Source organism: Mauremys mutica, chromosome 3 (genome assembly GCF_020497125.1).
Source record: "Mauremys mutica isolate MM-2020 ecotype Southern chromosome 3, ASM2049712v1, whole genome shotgun sequence".
In the NCBI taxonomy this organism is placed as follows: Eukaryota; Metazoa; Chordata; order Testudines; family Geoemydidae; genus Mauremys; species Mauremys mutica.
Genome location: NC_059074.1, coordinates 211913636 through 211937938, shown reverse-complemented (window position 1 = coordinate 211937938; position 24303 = coordinate 211913636). Strand labels below are relative to the sequence as shown.

At 43.5% G+C, this 24303-nt stretch overlaps 3 protein-coding genes across 6 annotated transcripts in view; 1 reads left to right on the top strand and 2 right to left on the bottom strand.

The window, feature by feature from the left end:
• The window catches only part of LOC123366092 (centromere protein F-like), a 281374-nt gene that overhangs the window by 32997 nt on the left and 224074 nt on the right, over positions 1 to 24303 (bottom strand). The gene's annotated exons all lie outside the window — the stretch shown is intronic.
• On the top strand, positions 1009 to 14514 carry LOC123366091 (GDNF-inducible zinc finger protein 1-like). Its single transcript, XM_045009198.1, has 6 exons — positions 1009 to 1157; positions 4519 to 5885; positions 8470 to 8564; positions 10121 to 10288; positions 11957 to 12114; positions 12860 to 14514. Exons 2-6 carry the CDS (start codon positions 4540 to 4542, stop codon positions 13214 to 13216), a joined length of 2124 nt encoding a protein of 707 aa, XP_044865133.1. The 5' UTR covers positions 1009 to 1157; positions 4519 to 4539; the 3' UTR covers positions 13217 to 14514.
• Positions 16379 to 24303, bottom strand: part of NAPB (NSF attachment protein beta) — a 33756-nt gene continuing 25831 nt past the window's right edge. For both annotated transcript variants that reach the window (XM_045009205.1, XM_045009206.1), the window contains 4 exons: positions 21571 to 21675; positions 21003 to 21071; positions 20446 to 20496; positions 16379 to 19514 (listed from right to left, as the gene is read on the bottom strand). In XM_045009205.1, coding sequence (XP_044865140.1) covers positions 19410 to 19514; positions 20446 to 20496; positions 21003 to 21071; positions 21571 to 21675 — 330 coding nt within the window. In that variant the 3' untranslated portion in view covers positions 16379 to 19409. The remainder of the gene's footprint in view (positions 19515 to 20445; positions 20497 to 21002; positions 21072 to 21570; positions 21676 to 24303) is intronic.

The following is a 24303-nucleotide window of genomic DNA, read 5'->3' as shown; positions in this document are numbered from 1 at the left end:
GAAGATGCCAGATCACTGGTGCCTGTCCTGTGCTGCGGAGGGGCTAACACTGAATTGGTCGATTTTGGCGGGCTCTGTGTGATGACGTCATCATCGAGCTCCCACGGTCGGGTTGTATGTAATGCGCGGGAGTATTATCGAAGAGTCGCCGCGGCCACAATATAGTGAGAGTGCGTGTGCTGAATGCTGAGTATTGCCGAGTTCCAACGACGAGAACCGTCGTGTAAAATAAAACTAAAACTAGGATAAATTAATAAAATTGATTTAGGCTGGTTTATCAAGGATTGATTTGATGTACTCAATCTTTTGATAAATTAATAATTTTTTATTTTGTAGTCCTAAACTGTACTGGTTACATCTCACGACTAACCAGACCAATGTCCAAAAAACCAGTACTTACTGGTAAAACCAGTATGTATGGTCACTTTACCTAAGTAGTACTAGACTTCCAGGTTTTAAAAAAATCCTTTTTGGCTCTAGCCCCTTCTTTTACTCTGTTGTTTAGCCACAGTGGCTTTTTAAATCCTTTTTCTGTTGTTGTTGGGGGGAGGGGGACTAATACATATCATTTGAGGCTCTATGGGGGTGATTTTGAACAGTTTCCCTGCAGCTTGCAGGCATTTCACTCTTGTGATTGTGTCTTTTAATTTCCCCTGAATTAGCTTCCTCCTATTTGTGTAGTGCCCCGTGTTACTGGGGTGGGTCCTGTGGTGTTTCCTGCCCCCACCCCCCAGGTTAAACTGAATTACGTGACAGGGCCGCCTGGCAAGGGGGCGAAGGCCGTTTGAAGGCCTGGTGGGGGGTGCGGGGTGAACACAGACTGGGGGGCGGGGTCCACAGGCCTCCTAGGGATGGGATGCGGCCCCACCCCTGGAGGGGGGAAACGTTGCCAGGCAACCCCGCGACGCGTGGAGGAGCCGCCTGGGGGGGGGTCTGACGCCACTTCCGCCCGACCCTCTGTCCGTTTGCGTCATGTCTCTGCGCCTCCTTCGTCTTGTGGCTCGAGCCGGGAGGGCGGCGCCGCTTGGTCTCGTGACGCCGATGGCGGCGGCTGCGCCGCGGCTCCGCCCGTGGCAGTTGCCGGAACTGGCTGGGCGGGGGGAGCGCTCGTGAGCGCCTTGCGCTTCCGGCCGCCGCGCGGAGCCCGGGGCTGCCCGGTGAGTGAGCGGGGCCCGGCTGGGTGTGAGCCCCGGCGCGGGGAGCCCCGGGTGTGGGGCTGAGGGGCCGCCTCACAGACCCCTCCCCCCGCTGCCCCCTGGGCGTCCCCTCCCCCCCCGCCGCCCCCAGGGTGCTCCCCGGCCCCCCTCCCCCCACAGATCCCTCTGCTGCCCCCCTGGGCCCCCACAGACCCTCGCCGCCCCCTGGGCGCCCACCGACCTCCTCCCTGCACCGCCCCCTGGGTGCCCCCCGACCCCCACTGACCCCAGGGTACCCACAGATCCCTCCCCCCATACCACCTCTCACACACACACACACCCGTGTTCAAGGGGAGCACCACAGAGCCCCGCCACCCCCTGCACCCCCACAGACCCCCCCTGGGTGCCCTCCCCCCACAGACCTTTGCCACCCCCTGGGCGCCCACAGATTCCTTCCCTCACAGAGCCCTGCCGCCCCCGGGCACCCACTGATCCCTTCCCACCTGGGTGACCACTGACCCCCTCCCCCCCAGACCCCTGCTACCCCCTGGGCACCCACCGATCCCTTCCATCACAGACCCCTGGGCGCCCACCGACCCTCTCCCCCCCAGACCCCTGCCGCCCCTTGGGTGCTCACCGACCCCTGCCGCCCCCTGGGTGCCCACTGACCCCCCCATCCCCCACAGACCCCTCTGCTGCCCCCCTGGGCCCCCACAGACCCCCGCCACCCCCTGGGTGCCCACAGACCCTCTTCCCTCCACAGCCCGCCTCTTCCCCATGGGTGTAGAGGAAGCCCCACAGACCCCCTCTCCCCTCAGACTGTGGTTGCCCCCTGTGCACAGGGGGAGCTCCACAGACCGCTGCCGCCCACAGACCCTCTTCCCCATGGGTGTAGAGGAAGCCCCACAGACCTCCCCCCCCCACAGACTGTGGTTGCCCCCTGTGCACAGGGGGAGCTCCACAGACCGCTGCCCCCCACAGCCCCCTGAGCGCAGGGGAAGCTTCCCAAGTGTTTTCCTCCCCAGGGATCTGGGGATGAGGTGTTTCCCTATGGACATATCTCTCTGAGATTGTGAGGCCCATAGACATTTCCTCCCCAAGGAATGGGGCTGAGGGTTAACCCAACAAACACTCCGAACACAATGTGAGGGTGGTGGCACTGGATCCCAGAGACACCTCTTTACAGAAGTGCAAAGTACTCCACTTAGAAAGGAACAATCAGTTGCACACATACAAAATGAGAAATGACTGCCTAGGAAGGAGTACTGCGGAAAGGGATCTGGAGGTCATAGTGGATCACAAGCTAAATATGAGTCAACAATGTTGCAAAACAGGCAAACATCATTCTGGGATGTATTCGCAGGAGTATTGTAAGCAAGACACGAGAAGTAATTCTTCCGCTCTACTCTGCGCTGATTAGGCCTCAACTGGAGTATTGTGTCCAGTTCTGGGTGCCACATTTCAGAAAAGATTTGAACAAATTGGAGAAAGTCCAGAGAATAGCAACAAAAATGATTAAAGGTCTAGAAAACATGACCTATGAGGGAAGATTGAAAAAATTGTGTTTGTTTAGTCTAGAGACGAGAAGACTGAGAGGGGACATAACAGTTTTCAAGTACATAAAAGGTGGTTACAAGAAGGAGGGAGAAAAATTCTTGTTCTTAATCTCTGAGGCTAGGACAAGAAGCAATGAGCTTAAATTGCAGCAAGGACGATTTAGGTTGGACATTAGGAAAAACTTCCTGTCAGAGTGGTTAAGCACTGGAATAAATTGCCTAGGGAAGTTGGACAAACACCTGTCAGGGTTGGTCTAGATCAGGGGTGGGCAAACTTTTTGAGGGCTACATCGGTCATGCAGGAGTCTGGCCTGTTGGCCAAGCTTCCATGAGTGTCAGCCTGATAACTTCAGTGTTTTCCTGACCCCATTCTTCCAGCACTGTTAGCTGGGCTTCACATGCTCGCTTTATCTGTCATCTAAACTTGGTGCCACTCTTCTGTTCCAGTGGCCATTCTACTGTGCCTCTCAGATTATAATGGTCACTTTAGCCATACTGGATTATGCCTGACAAAACTGGCTTTCTGTCTTTTGATTTGTCAGGCAGTTCTGCCTCTAGACCAGGGGTTCTCAAACTGGGGAATGTGGAATGTATTCTGGGCAGAGGGCATGAGAAGCTTTTTTGGGGGGGTGTTGAGGGAGGGGAAACTTGTTGCACACATTTTACCCACAGCAATGCGTACCTAGCAAAACGGATTCCTCCAGATATTGCAGGTTCTCAGATGGTGCTGTGCTTTTTGACAGATTTCTGTTTAAGCTTGCATAGCATTATACAAAGTCCTTGCCATCTGTACGTTCATCTGTTTGCTACAACGCAGTGTGCACATTTAATTGTACACATGGACCACAATCACACTTTTGCTTTTTCTCTTATTACAATGGGTCGTTGGCTCAAAAAATAACCAACGCAGGTGAAAAACAGAAGCCGAAACTGATTGAAGTGAAGCACTGCCACTGCATATGTTGGTATATGTACTTGTGTGACAGGGACGGGGCGTAAACTACTACAGACACAAAGAAGGGGGGGTGTGATCAAATAAGTTTGAAAACCACTGCTCTAGACGGTGGCACTTCAGTATGGCATGTGACTTGGATAACAGATAGCTGGCTGTACATGAGCACATGGTCTACAGTCCTACAAGCTGTTCCATGTGGCCAGACTCCCTGTGCCCACACAGCAGTTTGCAGGCTTCAGTGACATAACATCTTTTTTAGGAGAAATATATGTGGATGTTTCTGTTGGCACAGATATGTGCTTGAAGCAGAGAATACTGCTAGCAGTTTGAACAAGAGTTTGTCACCCACTGGAAGTGAAAGCCTTTCATTGCACTATGTACCTTATTGAATATGTTAAATTACAGTTTCCTATTTGAACAAATTCCAGTAGAGTGGAAGACCAGTGTTACAAGAACAAGTGCATTCTGCACTTTGATGGTAGTTCTTAGTTCTATTATTACAGCTTTATGGAGAGTGCGGCTTATATGTTTTATAATGTTATAATGTTAGTCTTTATTACATTTTAGAATCCTATTAGATTGAACTCTAAACTTTTCTTGCATCTTAGTTCTGATTTCTCAAGGAGTGAATCTGCCAAAATGATGATTGAGACTTGAAATAGAAGTTAACTTTTGAAAAATCTAATTACTTTCTATGAATGGTTGCTAGCTTATTTCTAAATAGAAATGAGACACAGCTAATCTAGGCTGTGCTTCGGGCCAGATTTTCTGAAAATCTGGCCACTTTATTAAGGTGCCAGAATAGGAGTTGGGCTTTTAAGTTTTATTGGTTTGTCCATGATAGGCAACTAACATGTGATGTTGTTAACAGCTGTTTGCAGAAAGAAGAAAGATGGAAAGTAATGCAGTTTTGCTAGAATCAAAGTCCTCACCGATAAATCTTCTGAACGAAATGCATCAGTTGCGTCTTCTGGGCCACCTTTGTGATGTGACGGTTAGTGTGGAGTATCAAGGTGTCAGGGGAGAGTTTGTTGCTCACAAAGCTGTATTGGCAGCAACAAGCAAGTTCTTCAAGGAGGTGTTTCTTAATGAGAAGAGCATGGATAGCCCAAGGACAAACGTGTTCTTGAATGAGGTCCAGGTAGCTGATTTTGCTTCATTTCTTGAGTTTGTCTATACTGCCAAGGTAGAAGTGGAGGAAGACCGAGTGCAACGTATGCTGGAAATAGCTGAAAAGCTTAAGTGCTTGGACCTGTCTGAAACCTGTTTTCAGCTGAAGAAGCAGATGCTTGAATCAGTGTTGTTGGAGTTGCAAAATTTCTCTGAATCGCAGGATGCTGAGGAGGACAGTGGTACCCAATCAAATGCTTTACTTGAGTTGAAGACAACTGTTGTGGCAGAAGGTGACCATATAGACTGTCTTCCTGATTCTCCCAATTCCCCCATGGAAAGACCCAGCAATGGAGTGTCTCCTGAGAGGCCAACTGCCAAATCAAAAGAGAAGGTTGACAAGAAAAAAGAAACCATGAAGCCTCCCTATGCCAAAATCAGAAGGGCCAGTGGGAGGCTGGCTGGGAGGAAAGTATTTGTAGAAATCCCCAAAAAGAAGTACACAAGGCGGTTGAGAGAGCAACAGAAGAATGCCGAGGATGCTACTGAAGAGAACAAGTTCCCAAAAGACCAAATCATGCATGATGTGGAGAAGGAACAGGAGCAAGTGGAGAGTAGTGTGAAGCCTGAGAATGAAGAGTGCAATGGCAACTTTGAATTAGAAGACAACTTTAAAAAATCAGAGGAGGATAAGAAGAAACGAGGCGGCAACTTCAAATGCAGCACCTGCAAGAAGGAATTCCTGTATGAGAAGAGCTTCCTCAAGCACATAAAGCACAGTCATGGCATTGCGGCTGAAATCATTTACCGGTGCGAAACCTGCAGTCAGACCTTTGCCAACCGGTGCAATTTAAAAAGCCACCAACGCCATGTCCACACCAGTGAGCGCCACTTCCCTTGTGAACTCTGTGGTAAGAAGTTCAAGAGGAAGAAGGACGTCAAGAGGCACATTCTTCAGGTTCATGAGGGTGGTGGGGAGCGTCATCAGTGCCAACAGTGTGGAAAGGGTTTGAGCTCCAAAACTGCTTTGAGGCTTCATGAAAGGACGCATACAGGCGACAAGCCTTATGGGTGCACAGAGTGTGAGGCTAAATTTTCTCAGCCTTCTGCACTTAAAACACACATGAGGTATGAACAGACTTAAGTGGCCTTGTTAGATTCTGGTGGGAAAGGTAAAATCCACTGAAAGACATCCTGAACCCTCAAGTAGAGCAAGGATTTAAAAGGAGACTGACTGGAGGGTTTCAGTATATCCTCTTTCAAAGTGTTTTCTTTCTAATTAGGGGAGCACGGTCATTTAATCTAAGCCCAAAGTATAGGGTTAGACCCCGATCCAGCAAACACTTAAGCACACAAGTTTACTCATGTGAGTGGTTCCATTGAAATCAGTTGGACTGCTCTCAAAAGTGAAACTACACACATGCTAGATTGTTTGCAGGTTTGGGGCCTTATGTTTTTTTGAACTGAAATAAGAAATGCTTAAATTAATAGTAAAATGTTATGCAGTGGGAATGAAAATCTTGTAAAAAAAATGTAAATATCCCCAATGGTGTGTGTAACCCAAATAAAACAAGCACCAGGATGCTGCAAAAATACCCAGCAAGTGAAATTGACTAGAAACAAACTAATCTGGTGTCACTGTCAGTGAATTAAGTGCACAAAGTAGACAGACAGCGAGGAATGATGGGGAATAAAGCTTAATATTTATATAGCACTTAGAAAATGAGAACATTGTCCCTTTTCACATGGGACCTGTGAAGTCCATGTGAGTTGCGTGATTGTGAAGGCAAATTTGGCTCACTTGGGGCTTGAGACTGCAAGGTGGTGAGCGACTGTGGCCCATGCTGCAAAGCACTTAAGCATGTGTTTAAAGTTAAGTACATGTGTAAGTGTTTTGTGGGATCGGGGCCAATGTCTTGCAGAATCAACCCCTCGCTAACCCTCAGAGCACACTCTGGGGTAGGGTAAGTGTGGGGAAACTGAGGTGCATTCCCCAAAATGTCACTTCCAGAGCTGGAATAGAACTCTGGAATGTTCTGACATCACTAGGCCACTCTCTCCTCTGAGGTATGAAGTTCATTAGATCTTAGTCTCTTAATCTAAAAGTACTCCTCTACCCCGATATAACGCTGTCCTCAAGAGCCAAAAACTCTTACCGTGTTATAGGTGAAACCGCGTTATATCGAACTTGCTTCAATCTGCTGAAGCGCACATCCCCGCCCCCCCGGAGCTCTGGTTTACCGTTTTACATCCGAATCCGTGTTATATCGGGATAGAGGTGTACTACATACAGACAGGATGCTTTCTGTCATTATAGTCCCATTGAAATCAATGAGATTTCACATGATAGTAAACACTATCCCCCACAGTAAGCATTTGCAGGATTGGGTCCTAAAATGTTGTTACAACACAGATACAGATTTTTTAGCATCACTCTCTAAAGTGTTGTGACCACTTGACACTGAAAATCATTCACTAGTCAGGAAAATGAATGAGATTCCCCCTCTACCTGGTACCAGTATGAAGGGGCAATAAGGATGCTATCTATGATGATTTTATTGTTTGTTAAGCATTGAGAGGGTGCTCAGCATTGTACGTGTCATGCATATCAAGACAGTCTCTGTCCCGAGAGCTTATGCTCTAGAGGACAAACCTAGAAAGACAAGATGTTTGGGAGGCCCAGAGGAAGGTGCCGCTTCAGATAATTACCTAATTTTTTCATTTTAATTTTTACATATAATCTCCCCTGCTAATATTTAACTATGAGAACTGATCATCTGGTATTTTTGTTCCTGCAGAACTATTCAAAGGAGTCAAGTAAATCAAGTGTGAAGTTCATGTGTAGGCAGGAAGTTAAAGGTAGATGCAACTGAAGTGCAATTATAGACCCTGATCCTGCAAGCTGCTCTGCATGGACACTGGACTTCACCCATGCAGATCTCATTGCAGGACTGAAGCTATAATAAGGAAAATGACTGTATAAAAATGCAGTGTAGTTGTAGCCATGTCGGTCCCAGGATATAGAGAGACAAGGTGGGTGAGGTAATGTCTTTTATTGGACCAGCTTCTGTTGGTGAGAGAGACAAGCTTATATAAAAATGGCATTTTCCTGTTCTGCTCCCTGTGTGTCTTCAGTCTGAGCCGTAGCCACTTACTTTACTTTGTAGGCCTGACAACCCTGCAGAGCCAGCACAGCTAGGGAACAGCAAACCAAACTATGTTCTGGCTCGGTAATAATTTAAAAAGAATTGTTAGCCAAGTTCTCATCGAAGAAAATGTTGATGATGATATCAGTGTCATAAAGATTACTGCTTGATTTTCAGATTCCAGCTGGAATTTTAAAAAACAGTTTATATTTTTATTACAATTAGGTAACCCTCTATATCTTCCCCTCTCCATTTTTGTATTTGAAGTGTGTAAAAATTCAGTAGAGATTTTTAGGCTTACCAAAAACTTCTTTGGCTCAAATATTTCTGGATCCTGATCCCAAATCCTGGAATGTGATAGTCAGGCACAGCACTCTGCTTGTGTGGATCACAGCTCAGAATCTCGGATCAATTAGGAAATCTTAGAAAGATAATTAGCACTGAACTCCACAATGCCAATTTTTAGTCACATTTCAGAGGATAACCATACAGTAAAAGTGACTAGTAATGTACTGTAGAGGAGAGAGAGAGAACCTTTTAGCTTAATGGTATTTTTTTCATTTCAGAATCCACACTGGTGAAAAACCATTTGTTTGTGATGAATGTGGTGCAAGATTCACACAGAATCACATGCTTATATATCATAAAAGGTGTCACACAGGCAAGTTTCTTCTTTTGTCACCCTCCCCATGTAAAGGGACTTTAGGTGCAAACTGTATGTTATTTAGAACCTAACTGCTGTTGCAGTTTGTGACATTATGTGACATATGTTTGTGACATTTAAAGGAGGGGAGGGGCGGGGAGAGAGATCATGGTTTTGTGAATAGTTGTCTTTACTCATGTTGCTGGGTTTAAGGAAATGTACAAAAAAGGGTTAATTTTAATTAGCATTTCTTAAAGAAAAAGCCAACACAAGACTTCAGTAAAACACCAGCTGTATAAATAATTGCAGCCATCTGGATACTGACTAGATCAGGAGCTCCAGTGTGGAGCACAAGTATATTTTTGTTGCATATTGTGCTTTTCTGTATTGGTGTCAGAGCATTTTTGAGAGACGGGAAAATATCGTCAAAGCTTCACCCATAACATTTTCAGAATTTACTGCTGTAAAAACAAGTTTTTAAATGTGCCCTTATCAGAAATATTGCAGAATCCCACACTTTTCCTTCATCACAGCTTTACTGTCATTTAGTTTAATGAACTAATACTGGTCTCAAAATGGTTTAAAAAGGAACTCTGAAGCCCATGATAAACCCAGCTATTTGCTGTGAATGTCAGTAAAAGGGGCTTTTTTGTTTTTGTTTGCAAAGGAGTCATTCATAGACACCTTTACACAGTCTGCATTTTGCTCCCTTACTTCCCTGCATGGTCTTTGCTTGTGGGCAGGCAGTGGATAGAAGTGAGCAAAAACCTATTCAAGGGAAAGGAAGTTTCCCATTGGCTTCACTGGACTTTGGATCATGGGTAGCTGGAAACTGCTTTGGAAATTCAGTCCCATTGTTAGTAAGGCTTTATCCTAATTATTAAAGCTAAATATGAACTCGCGTTCTGGGCAAACATGCAGCAATTAACCTAAGAAACATATTTTTAAAAGTGGCTTATTTTAACCTCTAATTACCTACTTCATGCACTTGTGATTAAAATCACATATGCTGGATTGACTTGTGTCATGTGTGGGGAATTCCTTCTTTTCCTTTCGCATTTCTTACCCAAACATGTTAGAAATCTCTCTCCCCCCTGCTCATGGACTCTTCTGCCTTGAACAAATGTGAGCTGGCAGAAAATGTAAAACCAGTGACATGTTAACCCTGGGAAACTTGCCTTAAACAACAACTGAACGTCGGCTACTTAACAGAGTGGCCTTCTAATAAGGGTGAGCCAGGACTCTGTTCAGTATGGGCCTGAGCCAAAGGCCACTAAGTTAGTGGAACGACTCCAGCTAACTGAAGAGTTCAGTGGCCCTACATTTGGGGATATTTTGGTATGCTCTGAGACGAGAGGTTGCCTTCTGAGAGTGGTGCCTCGCACAGCTTTCTCAAACAGGCATATTCCGTACCTGATAATGCAGCTTAGTCCTCTGAGCTAGGCTCACTGAATCCTTTTTGACATTGACCTGTGTTTAGTTTGTATACAATAGCTCTGTGTTTGCATGTGATGTCTAATGACATTCTAAAACACTCCTTTGTTTTTTCCTTCTCCAATTCACCCTTGCTGTAGGGGAAAGGCCTTTTATGTGTGAAACATGTGGGAAGAGCTTTGCCTCTAAGGAGTACTTGAAACACCACAATAGAATACATACTGGATCCAAGCCGTTTAAATGTGAAGTTTGCTTCAGAACATTTGCACAGAGGAATTCGCTTTACCAGCATATTAAAGTTCACACGGGTAGGAAACATTTGTTTGGAAAGTAAAGTGTATAGGATAGTAACGCATAGCTATAGGTCTAAGTCTTAGGACTGTTTAATGTTGAGGGACTCCTTTAACCATGAACTTTTATTACTTTTAAACATACTAACCCTTTGTAGAACTCTTAAAACTGTTTTCAACCAATGGTGGTGTTTCCTCCATTTCTTTCCTCTTATCCCATCCTCCAAAAATGTGTTCTCTCTGCTGACTGAATAGCGGCAATTAACTAGAAAGCACTTCACAGAGCTGTGCTGATACCTCGTTACTGATGCTGATGCCACATGACACACAGAGAAGTTTATTAGTAAATAAAGAGTATCCATTTTAGCTCCATTCAAAACACTGCAAAGAGCAATGTTGTCTTTGCAGAGTTGTCCTCCCACCCACCTTTACTGCTGGCTTCCTCTTCCCAATTTGTGTTCATCTCTGCCAGTACCGTGTTCTCTGTCAGTAGAAGCAAAATGGCCATGGGCACAATTGCATCTCTGCTCAGACGCAGCCTTGCTCTCCTACTGGTTCCACCTGAACCATGCAACCCTAGTCAGTGTCAGGCTGCTGCTGCCAGCGGCTCTGAGCAAACACTATCTACTGCCTTTGCTGATTGTGTCCTTGACATTGTCTTTGACTCGACACTCTCCTTCACCCATCTCTTTTATAGCAATCGGGCTATCTCTGTGGCTTCCTCCATAACTTCACCTGCATCTATATCAGCCTCAGTTCTACTCCTGCTGAAAGCTTCATCCATGTCTTTATCTCCTCTTTTGGCTGGTGGAGTGCGCCTTAGTTTTCAACACCGCAGCATGGGGCGAATGTTTCTGCCTAGCTTTGCTCATGTACAAAGTGCAGCCTGCACTATAACCATCTAGTTGCTTTCCACTGCAAAGCCAGCTTAATATTGTCCATAGTTATAAAATTCTCCCTAGACTATCTTCAGCCAGCTCAAAGACACTCAGTCTGCTTTCCTCCCCTCAGCTTGTCTAGCACTGGTCTCTTCTCTGTCCCTGCACACAATCCTACCACTGATGCTAGAGCCTTCTCCCCTATATTGCCTGCCATCTGCAATACCAACCTGGTATCTCTCTGCCTCATCACATTTGCATCTATTTTCAAATCATCTGAAACCCCTACTTTCTTTCTCTGTGCTGTTATTTAACCCTGTGGCTGTATCACAAAATGCTTTACTGGGGTAAATCATGGGTGAAAGATGCTTTAGACTAAAGTGCATTTTATATACTGAATGGTATTGTGATCTGCTTTGGTAGATTTAAAGAGAGAAACCAGAGGGTGTGATAAATCCCAGTATTTCTGCCCTAGTAAAATATTGATATAGGTAAATATGAAAACTCATGTATTTCAGGCCAGAAGCTCAGCTGATGTAAGTGCTCTGTTGGCTTCAATAGAGCTAAACCGATTTACACTAGCAGAGGATCTGCCCTGAAACTATAGAAATGATCTGTTTACCTTGGATGCATCAGTATAATTTTATGCAAATCTGAAATACCCACAAATATGTTTGCATGCTTTGCGAACATGCCGGTATTTGCCTAGTCAAATAAACGTGATACGAGGGCATGTTATGAGATTACCAAAGGAGCGGCACTCTGGGTACAGCTCAGAGGTCACTCTAACCCTGTGTTCTGATTTCAGGTGAACGGCCCTATTGTTGCGATCAGTGTGGTAAGCAGTTCACACAGCTCAACGCATTGCAGCGCCATCATCGGATACACACGGGGGAGAAACCGTTCATGTGCAATGCATGCGGGCGAACGTTCACGGATAAATCGACCTTGCGGCGGCACACTTCAGTAAGGACCGAGTCTTGCTACAGACTCCACTGCGCGTTCCAGTGGGCCTTATCTCGCCTTTCAGACATGCCCATGTAAAATGGGCCTGTTGGCTTTAGAATACTTGAGTAAATGCATCGTCCCCTTGAGGCCGACAGCTTTCCTGGGTTGCAGTCAAATTAATCTCACTACTGGCAGCATAGCGCGCGCACACAGCAGGAAGGACAGTTATTTTTCTCACTCTTTTGCTGACTCACCATATGACCCTGGGGCTGCCATTTCCCTGCGAAATGGGAGTGATAATACAGGGGGGCTGTGTGAGACTTCACTCATTGGGAGAGAGACTTCGCTTTGCCAAGTTCACACTTGATGAAATGGAGCAAGGGAGACCATAAGGGACCTGATTGGAGCTCCCTGATTTTCTACCTGGCCCTGCGACAAGCAGGAGCAGCATTGGGGCTGCTCTTTTCTGCGTCAGCTTACAATAGCTCAGGCCTCTTCTCCCTGTCTCCAGAGGGCTGCCATAGGAGTCCACTTTGCTGACTGTGTGCCTGCTTCAGAATCCCCAGGTAGGAGGATATAGCAAGTCCCCCTTCTTTTGACACTGCCTGAGCCATATAAAAGCTGAGGAGCAGGGCACAGAAACTGCCCCATTATTTGTAAACAGATTTTTAGATCCTTGGCTGGAAGATTCTGTAGAAAGGCAAAGTGTTGTCATGCTAAACAGCAAGTGCTGAAACTGTTTTGTGTTTGTTTTTGTTTTTAGATACATGATAAGAATACACCCTGGAAGTCTTTCCTGGTTATTGTTGAAGGAGTGTCTAAGAACGATGAAGGTCACAAGACAGAGCTTCCTGATGAAGAGTATCATGTGTCACCTAAAATAACAGAGAAGTTGCTGTCTTTTTCTGAAAATGGCCACTATCAAAACTTGACTGCTGTCCCAGGGAGTGTGACTGCACTGCATGACAACAGTTCTCCCATCGGGACAGACTGTAAATCGGATGGGACTGTGGGACCCCAAGAAGCCCTCCTAGCTACCACCTTAAGTGAGCTTACGGTCCTACATACACAGACAGATGCTATTCAGCCACAGCTCCATGCTCTGGTGAATATGGAATAATTTGGTATTGTTCACCAACCCAGCCTAGGCCATACCTCTAATAACTTGTGACTTTGCCAGTAACCTAGTGATGTAATTAGGAGAAAGCATAGCTCCTAAAGGAAGAGGGACTAGTCGTGGATGACATTCATGGCATTTATCTCCTCCTCACCCTTAGAACACCACCAATCAGTAATCTTCAATTTGCATAGTCTAGTGGTAGCTCCTTTTCCCGGCTGATAGTTGTTCTACTTTATTCATTTCTTGATTTTCTGTACCCTTTGTTATGAACGTGTGAAATAATACAGTCACTTCAGAGAGCAGTTAACCTCAAGCAGAGCATATGAAGACCTGCCATTGTTTTAATCTCTGGAAATCTGACCATGCAGTCTCTTCTTCGCTTCCTGCAAAGGTGTGGTAAGCCCTTCTTCCTTTTGTTCGGATGGCTTGAGTGCAGCTCCCTTAGAAAGGAGGGCCGGTGGGTTTTTTGTTTTGTTTCCAATTCGATTCCACAACATGTGTGAACAAAACAGAAATATTGTGTTGCTTCTGGGCCTAACAGTTAATGGAATTAAATACACTTTCCTAGTAAAAGTTCGTAAGTAGAAAATAAAATTCTGTTAAATTTCATTTCAGGAAGTGTTTTAATCTTGGCTTTACCAAAGATTCAAGCAGAATCATTTTAGTATTTGGAAAAACCAATGGGAACAAGCGTGGGAAATGCATGGAGTTGTATTCCAATAGTGCTTATTTTTCCATAGCAAAATGGAACTTGTAACCTGTGGGTTGGAAGCAGATTGTGCTGTTATAAAATAGCTCATGTGCTGTTATGGAACTCACTCCAATAAGAAGTGTCAATTGTGAATTAGCAGGATCGCTAATCTATTGTTTAGTGAGTTATTTTAATAACTAAAGGTAAATTACTGCTTCATTGTCACCAACTTTTACACTAAATTTGCACTCTTAAGCTCTGATCTTGCAACTGGCTCTACTGGTGCAGATCTGTATTGACTAATGTGGTTCCATTTAAACACAGGGGTCTCTCCTGATGGAGTCATTTGTGGGATGGGGCTGTGGGGTACAGGTGATAAGTGGGATACATTAAGGCCATTCAAGTAGTTTCAGACTCCAAATTTTACTGTTGAAAAGTTTTTACGAAACTTGTAAAGAAAAACATCTTTGTGGTTATTTCAAGATGCCTTTTCTAAGAGTCAGTGTTGGAAATGCAACCACTGCAGCTTTGGGCTAGTCTGGAAGTGCCCAGGCTGAGGCAAATGCCAAAAATAAATGACATCAGTGCGGATGTTTATATTTGTTAAGCTTTTGTTTTCCTGATTAGAATGGTATTTAGTATCTGAGGTGAAAAATTTAACAGGAAGATATTGACAATGTGCCTTTTTTAAATGTCAAGGAAGGTAGTGCTTGCTCCAAAATCCATTAAGGCATTAGGAGTCTTCCCATTGACTTCAGTGGGCATTTGGAGCAGGCTTTATGGGTTGAATTCTGCAAGCTGTGCTCCCATGAATGATCTGATGGTCAGTGGCACTTCTCATGGATGTTGAGCGTTAACCTGGTAAGAGATTGCAGGATCAAACATTTCTGTGGAACCCTCCGTCCCCTCACCTTCTACAAAAATCTGGTCAAGTTCAGGGTGTTAGTTTTTGTCCTAATCCTTATTTTACAATGAGACTATCTTACAAGCAGTAAAGGGAACACAAGTGGGATGTCTCAGTACAACCAGTTTCTTTCCATTGCAAGGGGTTTCACTTTCCAAGTTAGTTTATTCTTAGTGAGGGAAAATGTATATCTTAATGTTCAGTTAACCGATTATTTACCGTTTTTTCTTTATTTTGTGAGCAAATTACATGTGTTGGTGTGTTTAACTGAGCAGAGGCTGATTGGGTCAGTGAAGAAGGCCTGAGCCTGTTCCCACTGATTTTAAGTGGAGCAGAATTAGCCCTATAGTTAATAGTATTTTAAGATGAAGCTTTCAACAATTAAACATCTTAATCCCACTTGCCTTTTTTCAAAAGATCAGTACAATTTTGTGCTTTTGGAAGCATTGGTCAAGTATTTTGCTACTAACAGAGCGATTAAATGTTCCAAATCGGGCCAAATCTTCTGCTGTGTCAGTTTATAGCAGCTGAGGATCTGCCCTTCTGATTTTTGCAGATATTAAATTTTTTGGTGACTGTTTAACGTGGGTTTGGTTGGTTTTTTTTAAGTAGCAGTTTGAGAAAAGCTTGCTGAAAGTTATGCACAATCCATCACTATCGCCCACTCCTAAAAGACTTACTGGTAGGCAAAGCAATAAAAATAACCAAACGGTGGACCAGAGTTTTGGGGGGGTTTTGAGCCTTAAAGGAGCTTCTGATGTTACCTTTGACCCCTAGCTTAATCCAGGAAAAGGGTTTAAAAAAAGCAGCTTTCCAGGAGGTTATATTTGACATATTTATTCAAAAATTGTGTTCTTTTTGAGTGTTGAAATTCAAATGATTCCTAATGACCAATGTACAGTGTTTGTAGATATATTTAAATCCTGAGTATTAGTACCTGTAGACAGGGGAAAAAATTTTATTCCATGAATGTATGGAAGTGAGTAACCTGTACGAACTATTAAATCCTATTAAAATATTGAACTAGTACTGCCCTTTTTGTAAGTGACTTGCTCGGACTACCAGACGGGCCTCTTCCCTGAGAACTATGCATTGTATATTGCAGAGATCTGATGATTTTAGGTGATTACAGTAGCAGGCCCCTGGGTAATTCCACAGAAGTTGCTACTGACCACCTGGTGCCTTAGGCCTAATCATTCCATTGTTCGTTACTGTGTTTTGCTTCCATAGTGCTGATAAAAATTGTTGCAGAACTGTTTAACATGCATCAGAAAACTCTACAGGACTCATCACTTTTCACAAGTGAACAGAGTCACAGTGTAAGCCTACAAGAACTTCAGTTGTACAGGCCTATTTGTATTTAGTATAGGTGTTAGGTGCAAGGTGAAATTCAGTGCACAGCATGCTGAAGAGTTACACACTAAATATGCAGAATCTGGACCCACTTGCTGCAGAGCACTCTTTGAAGGAAAGGGGCTTTACTGTTAAAAATACAACTATCAAACCAGGGAGTTGAAGTGCATAGCAGTAGCCATTCACCAGAAAAGAATGCATCACAATTACTTACTTTTTATTTTATTACTGTACTGGTTCACACAAAACAATCTGTTCCTGCTAAGGCCATTTCATTATTAGTTTTCATAGTACAGATTCTTGACCCAGGGGAAAGGAAAAATAACACCCTCACAGATTTGCTTTATGATTTACATGATTTGAAAACTGGTATATCACAGCTTACAATAAATAATTACATTACAGATGACATGCTGCTATACAAAATCACCAAGGTTTGCATTTAGACAAAACGACTACATTATAGAGCGCATTAATAACAGATCACAGATTAGTACGTAGAGTTCTGGTACATCAGCAGCAATTTATGCATACTATCATAATTGTGCAAAAATACTGTGTTTTTAGGTCCTGGAAAAATAAATTAACCACACAAAGTAAAATGTAACCAGTGCCAAGATATGTTTAAAAAAATTCCACAATTTCTGTATTAACAAAATGTGCCTCTCATGTGGTGATACCTGTGTAGGATTTTCACTAAACTTGGCTGAACTGTGTTTTATCTGATCTCAAATTATATGTACTATGGCAAGACTATATATAATCAAGAACTATGTTCCTTTCTGAATAAGGAAAGTTATGAAACTTGAAAAAACTAATGCCCCTCTACTAAACAAAGCTTGACACCTCATTTCTTCTTCTACAAGTGCTTTTTCAAATATTTAGGACTACTGTAGCCTTTTGTTTTTCTAAAGGTAAGCATGCATATATTTTCCTCTCTGGGTTGTCTGTGTAGAGAATCAGCTGAAGCTGAGTCAATACAGATACAGCACTCAGGTGTGACAAATCCACCCCTGAGCAACAGCTCTGGTGACCTAACCCTCCTGTAGATGCAGTTAGATCAACAGGGGAATGCTTTTATCAGTTTGTGCTAGTGCTCAGGGCCATGGTTTTCCTACAGTGACAGAAAAACCTCTTCCATAGCTGTAGGCTGTAGCCACACAGTAGGATTATGTTGGCATATATCTGTTTAAAGAAGAGTCGGATTTGTTCAGGCATGGTTCCCTAGAGGGAGATCCAAGTCAGCCATTTCTAATGGGACCAGCCACTGTAAGCAAGTGTTAATCGCACAAGTTGCAGCTTTTTAACATTTCCTAACACATTTGAGTCTGTTGCTCATCAGAGCCAGCTCCTCCCAGTCCCTTTTTGGCCACACATCTCCATCCGACAAACCTAAATTCTCGAGGAGGGAGAAAACTATTTTGTACAATTTCAATGATAACTCACTAGTGCTGTTCATTCCAACTACAAGAAAAGTCACACTCCCTACAGAGCACAAAGCCCTTCCTGGGTTAGTTTATAAATACACATCTAGAGAACAATCAAGTAGAAGAAAGTTTAAATTGATTGTTGATGAGTCGATAAAAAACAATCTTTCCTGGAATGTGTTATATCATTTGGTCTCCTATCTGACATGTTCTGTAAACAAATGCTATCAGTGTGCTGGCTTGCTAGGGTTACTATACATCAGGCAATAGTCATTCAATCCCAAAGCTAGCAGCACAAACAAAAAACAGATATTCATAAAGATGACAAAAATGAAAGCCAGCTAGTACCCTGTCTGGAACGTGGGTAGGTCCATGCATATTTGTGGCACGTCTTTCCTCCAAAAGAAATCAAAGACCAACCTAGGCCATAGATAGTAGCAGTACAGATACCAACTATGGGATACTAGTGTTTTCCTACGTTAAAGTATCCAGTATTTAAAAGGTCTAATGACTAGCTGCATTTATGCAAAATAAAGCTAGTACTCTTTCATTATGTAAGCAGCACTGGTGACATAAGAATGAAATAATTTCTACAGCTTATTGGAACTGCACTGAAATATTAAGCCATAACACTGAAACTGCATATGGTCATGAGCCTATCTTACTGTCATACATATATTGAATATAGGTAGCTTGTCTACTTATCTCCATTGAAACGAGGATCTACACAAACTGGGATTCACACACATTCTTCAAAATCATTTTTAATTTCTACATAGTTTTAAAACAAGCCTTGGCAAGCTGTTGTCCAACAGTGCTGAAGGGGGATATCTTAGCTAAGATAAAGCCTAATTCAATAACTACTGACACAGCTTTGCCAACAGCACAAAGGGAAAGAAATCGTGTTCTGGAATATACAAAAAACCTGCAGCAAAAACAATAGCAGGAACTTAGGTAAATGAAAAGTTAGAAAAATATATTATTACCTGTTAAAGTCATCTTAGGGCAGGAGAGATGGTATGCACCAAAACATAACATAAGTGGAAAAATATATCCAAGAAAAAAATAGAAGAAACTTACATTTCATATATAGTTCTTAAATAGAAAATACATGAGAAGCTAGGTCCTATTTAATGAATGGTTTGGGAGAAGGTAATTGATGATATATTATATGCAGACCCCTCACCTATGAAGATTAGTGTTTTTAGACCCAAGCCATTATGTATTTATTCTTGCACGCCTGTATCTGTATAGTATATATACATACACACTGCATCTAAAAATCACAAGCATTTCACTGGCATCATTAAAATAGCTCTGTCGATTTTAAAAACAAAAATCTACATGTCTCACTAAGGTGCATTAAAAACACAGAACTTTAGCATCAGATCAGAAAATATTGTGTGTACTGTATGTCATGGACAGATATTTACAGGCATGGATCAAAAATGTTGAAGATGATGAGCTAGTAGAGAAATGGCAGCAAAAAAAAATTAAAAATTAAAGACTTTTGGCTCATCAGCTACTAAAAATAAAGATTTTTGCCCCAAGCATTTCTTTCACTGATCTCAAAAGTCTTGTGAATCCCTCTATTGCTCTCACATACGAAAGATCTGTCAGCAACACCTAGGAGTATCATTTCTTATCCATCCATGTCATCAAAAAGACACCAGGATACTAACAATACAGGTCATTTGGTTCATAAGCAACAAAATTAAGCTAGGTGTACTGTCAAGTATCCCATAATGGTCCCTGGCCATTACACAAAAACAGATTTTTTTAGGAGTTAGGCAACATGCCACATATACCACAAATAATTCACTTTAGGTCTCCATCACCATCTCCTTGAAGTGATTTTTTGATGCGAAGCAACATAGTCGTAAGCCACTGATCCAAGCGAGATATGGAATCAAATTCCTTAACCTAATTGGAAGGAAGTTTAACACAGTTTAACAGAGGGCAAACGGGAATATGGCTATCACTACTCCTAGGAGTAAACTGTGTGCTACATTTCATTTGCGATTCATTTGTTAAATTTCTGTTAGTTAAATATTCCTTAAACCACTGATACATGTAGTAAAGGGCTGAGCCAAAGCTCATTAAAGTCTGTGGGAATTTCAAATATCAAGCACAAAGAAGCCAGGATTGTTGGAAAAAGACCAGAAGAGGAAGGAACTAGAGTGGAGAGTAAAGAGTCCTCAAAATGCAGTGATCACCAGTAGGGGAGCCCTGGTAATTTAGAAGACCCTCACCCAAGTTTTTTTTTTTTATATATATATTATTATACTTCAATGGGACTTAAGCGTGTGCTTCAGTGCTTTGCTGATGGGGGATGGTTTGCTGAATAGGGTCCTTTAGACATTTTCAGCTGCTTTGTATTGCAGCAGTAGCCCAAGGCAGCCCACGCCCACTCGTGAATATGGCCCAGAGATGTTGAAAAACTCTTGGGACCTGATCTGCTACTGCACTGATTTCAGCGGCGTTACACTATAAAACTGGAGTAACACAGTAGTGAATCAGGCCCTTAGATTGTAAACTCTTTCCATCAGTTCTTAAGGACAGAGACTTTAGCCTGAATTTTCATTCACACGAAGGCCTCTTTACATTGCTCTGTTTACCCTTCCAAAGCGGTGTGAAGTGGCTTCATTGTAGGTGGCAATCAGCCTATGTGTTTCGTACAGCACAGAGGATGTTGCCGGTGCTCAAAGAATAACAGTGCCCAGGTACACTTGTGCAAGTAACTGAGCATGCAAAATTCGCATGCAAAAATGAAGACTTAGAGGGGGGCTCCTTTGAAACGTTGGTCCTAGAATTGTCTGCCACAAATGGATCAGTGTACAGCTTGACTACTTACTGCCTCAGTGTACGCTTCACAGTTTTGGTCCTCATGGGCTTCCAGCAGTTTCTAACAGAATCACAATCAAGGGTTATACATTAATATTGAAAATTTATCACTTCAATTTACAGCAGACTCGGCACACGTTGTCTGGGTATTCTGTAACCCTGTGGTCTACAAATTACATGTAACGCTTTTCTCCATTAAACCAAAAGAGAGAATAAATATCCAATGCTTGCGCTTCACGCAGAACAATGACCTCCTGAACCTGTTTAATCCAGCAATATACAGACAGTGTCTGATACTATCCAACAGGCCATTTGGATCTATTGTTATAATATTAGCTTACCCATAAATATCTACTTTCATTAAGATTATAATTTGACTCATTTAATTGCCTCCCCAGTTACACAAGTTCTGTACAATTCATGTGGGTGTTCTCTAATATATACAAATAATATGAAACAGATTAACATAGGATACGGTAAGGGAAAGATAGTACCAGTGCAATTTTTTTATTTCCAACCAATAACTCAACTTTCAGGGCATCTGTATTTAACATCAATTCTACTTACTTTCACTAGCTTGCACTCTCTCGAATCTGTGAATGCTGGGAACATTTCTTCATACTTCTCAAGAGCAAGCTGAAACAGAGAAGCTAGCCTTTCCGTTAAAATTACTAGAAAAAGCAACCACTGGGTTTCATCTAAATACAAGATTTTAATACCCGCATCCCTTTCTTTTACAAATAATTGCTTGCGCTATTTTGTGGATATGAATGTAGACATCTGTGCCTCTGCTTGAACTGTGGTAGTTACATCTCTACATGCCTTTGTCTGCACCCAAAACTATGGGCGCCTCCTACTGTTGGCAAGCATAAAAAGGAAATCTGGCTTTGAAAACCAGGGCCCGCCTCAGCAATGATTCCCATACAAAAATAAAAATCAATTGTTCTTTTCTAATAGGAATGCACTTCCGCAGCTCAGATCCTACGGCGAATGTTTAATAGTAATCACTGCGTATCGAGAGAGAATGTATATTTCACCCTCAGACTGTGGAAATAGGAGATAGTTCAGTCACATTACTTAATGTTGCAAAATTTCATTTAAGTGATGCTGCACATCCTAGGAGAATGTCACTAACCTTAGCATTCAACTCATCCACAATGAAGTGGCAGAGAGCAGCTTTAAAGAAATACTCTTTTGCACTGTACTTGAGCAAAGGATTATCCATGGTACTTGTTCCAACCTAAATATAAAAAGTTATAGTGACAGTCAGGTTATATGGTATCTTTTCTTTGTAAGACAAGAACAAAACCCCAAGGTGATCAAAATTACATGCAAGAGCTCACACACGTTTAACAGACTGGATTAAAAACATGCAACAAATACCAGATCCTAAGAAAAAGCAACAGCTCAACAGGTTTAATCTAATACAACAAAATTCCAAAGTGAAACAAATCAGTCACAAATATTTGTATATATAAAATAATAAAGTGATTTAGGCATTAAAGTTCCCACCTATTGTGATTGAAAAGATATGTGTGCACACACCCCCATTTACCCTCTTTAAGGGTTCAAACAGCACATGTCCTGCAGCACTTCAATGCTGTACTACCACCCAGGACAGAAAGGTGGTTCTCTCTGTTCCTCCAGGGCTCAGTCCTGCATGTTGCTGAGCGCTCTCTCCCTGATCCAGCAAAGCACTTAAGCACATGCCTAGCTTTAAGCACAAACAGTCCCCACGGAAGAGGCGTGAGACTGCACGTGTGTGTGCACGTGTAGGACTTTAAAAGAGCGCTGATTCTGGGGAAAACCACACTCACTCTCACTCTCTCTAAGAGGTGTTTTGTACGCTGTGCTCCAGTCATCGGGGATGCACTCTGTCTAAGCTTTTCTGGCAGCCGATTGGAACCTAGCACCTCTTATAAAGCAGAACGCTGCTGGCAAAGGGAATCCACTCTAGCGCCTCCACCAGGTTTGTCTGGCATTACAAACAGGTTCTGGAGCATGTTATATAGCACTATACAAACACATAAAGGCCAAACCACGACTGTCCTGCACAGGGTCAGTAGAAGAGGAAGGAGAGTGAAAGGAATTGGTTTCCCACCCTGCACGCCCATGCAGGAGGCAGACATCATTTGGATGGCTGCAGTCCTAGAATGCAGGAGGTTCTTGCCAGCAATATTCCAGACCCCAAAAGGGCCATATATGGACAGGAAGAGCATAGCTGTGGCTTCATGTCCCCTGCGCACTAGCTCCCGACTGCTGAGTACTGGGGAGAGCAAAACTGCAGAGCAGATGCAGTAACTGTCACCGGTCAGCATCCCTGGAGGCATGTCGTCGGCAAGCATAAGACTCCAGCCACCCCTACACTACAATAGTTTGCTTCCCCCCCGTTCAGCAAGGTGCAGGGAGCCCTCAGCTCCTGTGGAAGTCAGCAGGAGTGGAGGATGCTCAGTAATTCTAGCAGGGTACGTCTACACTACGGGACTATTCCGAATTTGCATAAACCGGTTTTGTAAAACAGATTTTATAAAATCGAGTGCGCGCGGCCACACTAAACACATTAATTCGGTGGTGTGCGTCCATGGTCCGAGGCTAGCGTCGATTTCTGGAGCGTTGCACTGTGGGTAGCTATTCCCTAGCTATCCCATAGTTCCCGCAGCCTCCCCCGCCCCTTGGAACTTCCGGGTTGAGATCCCAGTGCCTGATGGGGCAAAAATCATTGTCGCGGGTGGTTCTGGGTAAATGTCGTCAGTCACTCCTTCGTCTGGGAAAGCAACGGCAGACAAGCATTTCGCGCCTTTTTCCCCTGGATTGCCCTGGCAGATGCCATAGCATGGCAATCATGGAGCTTTTTTTGCCGTTTGTGACTCTCACCGTATGTGTACTAGATGCCGCTCACAGAGGCGATTCAGCAGCGCTACACAGAAGCATGCTTTTGCTTTTGCATGACAGCAGAGATGGTTACTAGCCATATTGCACCATCCAAACCCTTCCATAAATTGGAACTGAGGATGATCATGGCTACCAGTCCTTTTGTACCATTTGCTGCTAGTGCCCCTGGTCAATCAGCCAGGGGCGCAAAAGCCAAGAGTGGTTACTAGCCATATTGTACCTTCCATCGTTTTGTACCATTGGCTGCTGTCATAAGTGCCCCTGGCCGATCAGCCAGGGGCGCAAAAGCAAAAATTGGGAATGACTCCCTGAGTCAATCCCTCCTTTTTGGTATAAAAAAATAGAATCAGTGCTGCCTAATATAGGCAAGTGTGCTAGAGAACCACCTGCTCTGTGTCAGAGCCCGCAGAAATTATTATCTGTATGCTATTCACAGGGGGTGCTCCTGTAACAACCCCACCTGTTGATTCCGTTCTTCCCCCAGCCTTTCTTGGCTACCGTAGCATTGTCCCCCCACTTGTGTGATGAATTAATAAAGAATGCAGGAATAAGACACACTGACTTGTTAGTGAGAAATGAGTGGAAGGCAGCCTCCAGCTGCTATGATAGTCCAGACAGGACATTAAGCAGTGTGTAGGAGAGAAGCCCAGCATCCCACTGCTAGTCCAGGGGCAACTGAATCTTTTCTTTACACATGAAGGGTGGGGGCTGATGGAGCTCAGCCCCCTGTTGCTATGATGAGGATGGTTACCAGCCATATTGCACCATCCATCCACCAGAAAAAATTAGGGCCAATAGGCTGATGACGAGGATGGTTACCAGTCCTTTTGTACCATCAGCTGAGGCTGATGATGAGGATGGATTTCCATCTTTTTGCACGATCAGCTTATGCTGATGATGAGGATGGATTTCCATCATTTTGTACCATCAGCCGCCCATGACGGGGGGGAGCAAGGATGTTGGTGTTGAGTGCTGC

Excerpts from the sequence above, each read along its gene's own strand:
- LOC123366091 (XM_045009198.1), top strand. The coding sequence starts at position 4,540 with ATGGAAAGTAATGCAGTTTTGCTAGAATCAAAGTCCTCACCGATAAAT. Across the intron at positions 8,565-10,120 it reads TCATAAAAGGTGTCACACAG|GGGAAAGGCCTTTTATGTGT; the intron begins GCAAGTTTCTTC and ends CCCTTGCTGTAG. Across the intron at positions 10,289-11,956 it reads GCATATTAAAGTTCACACGG|GTGAACGGCCCTATTGTTGC; the intron begins GTAGGAAACATT and ends TTCTGATTTCAG.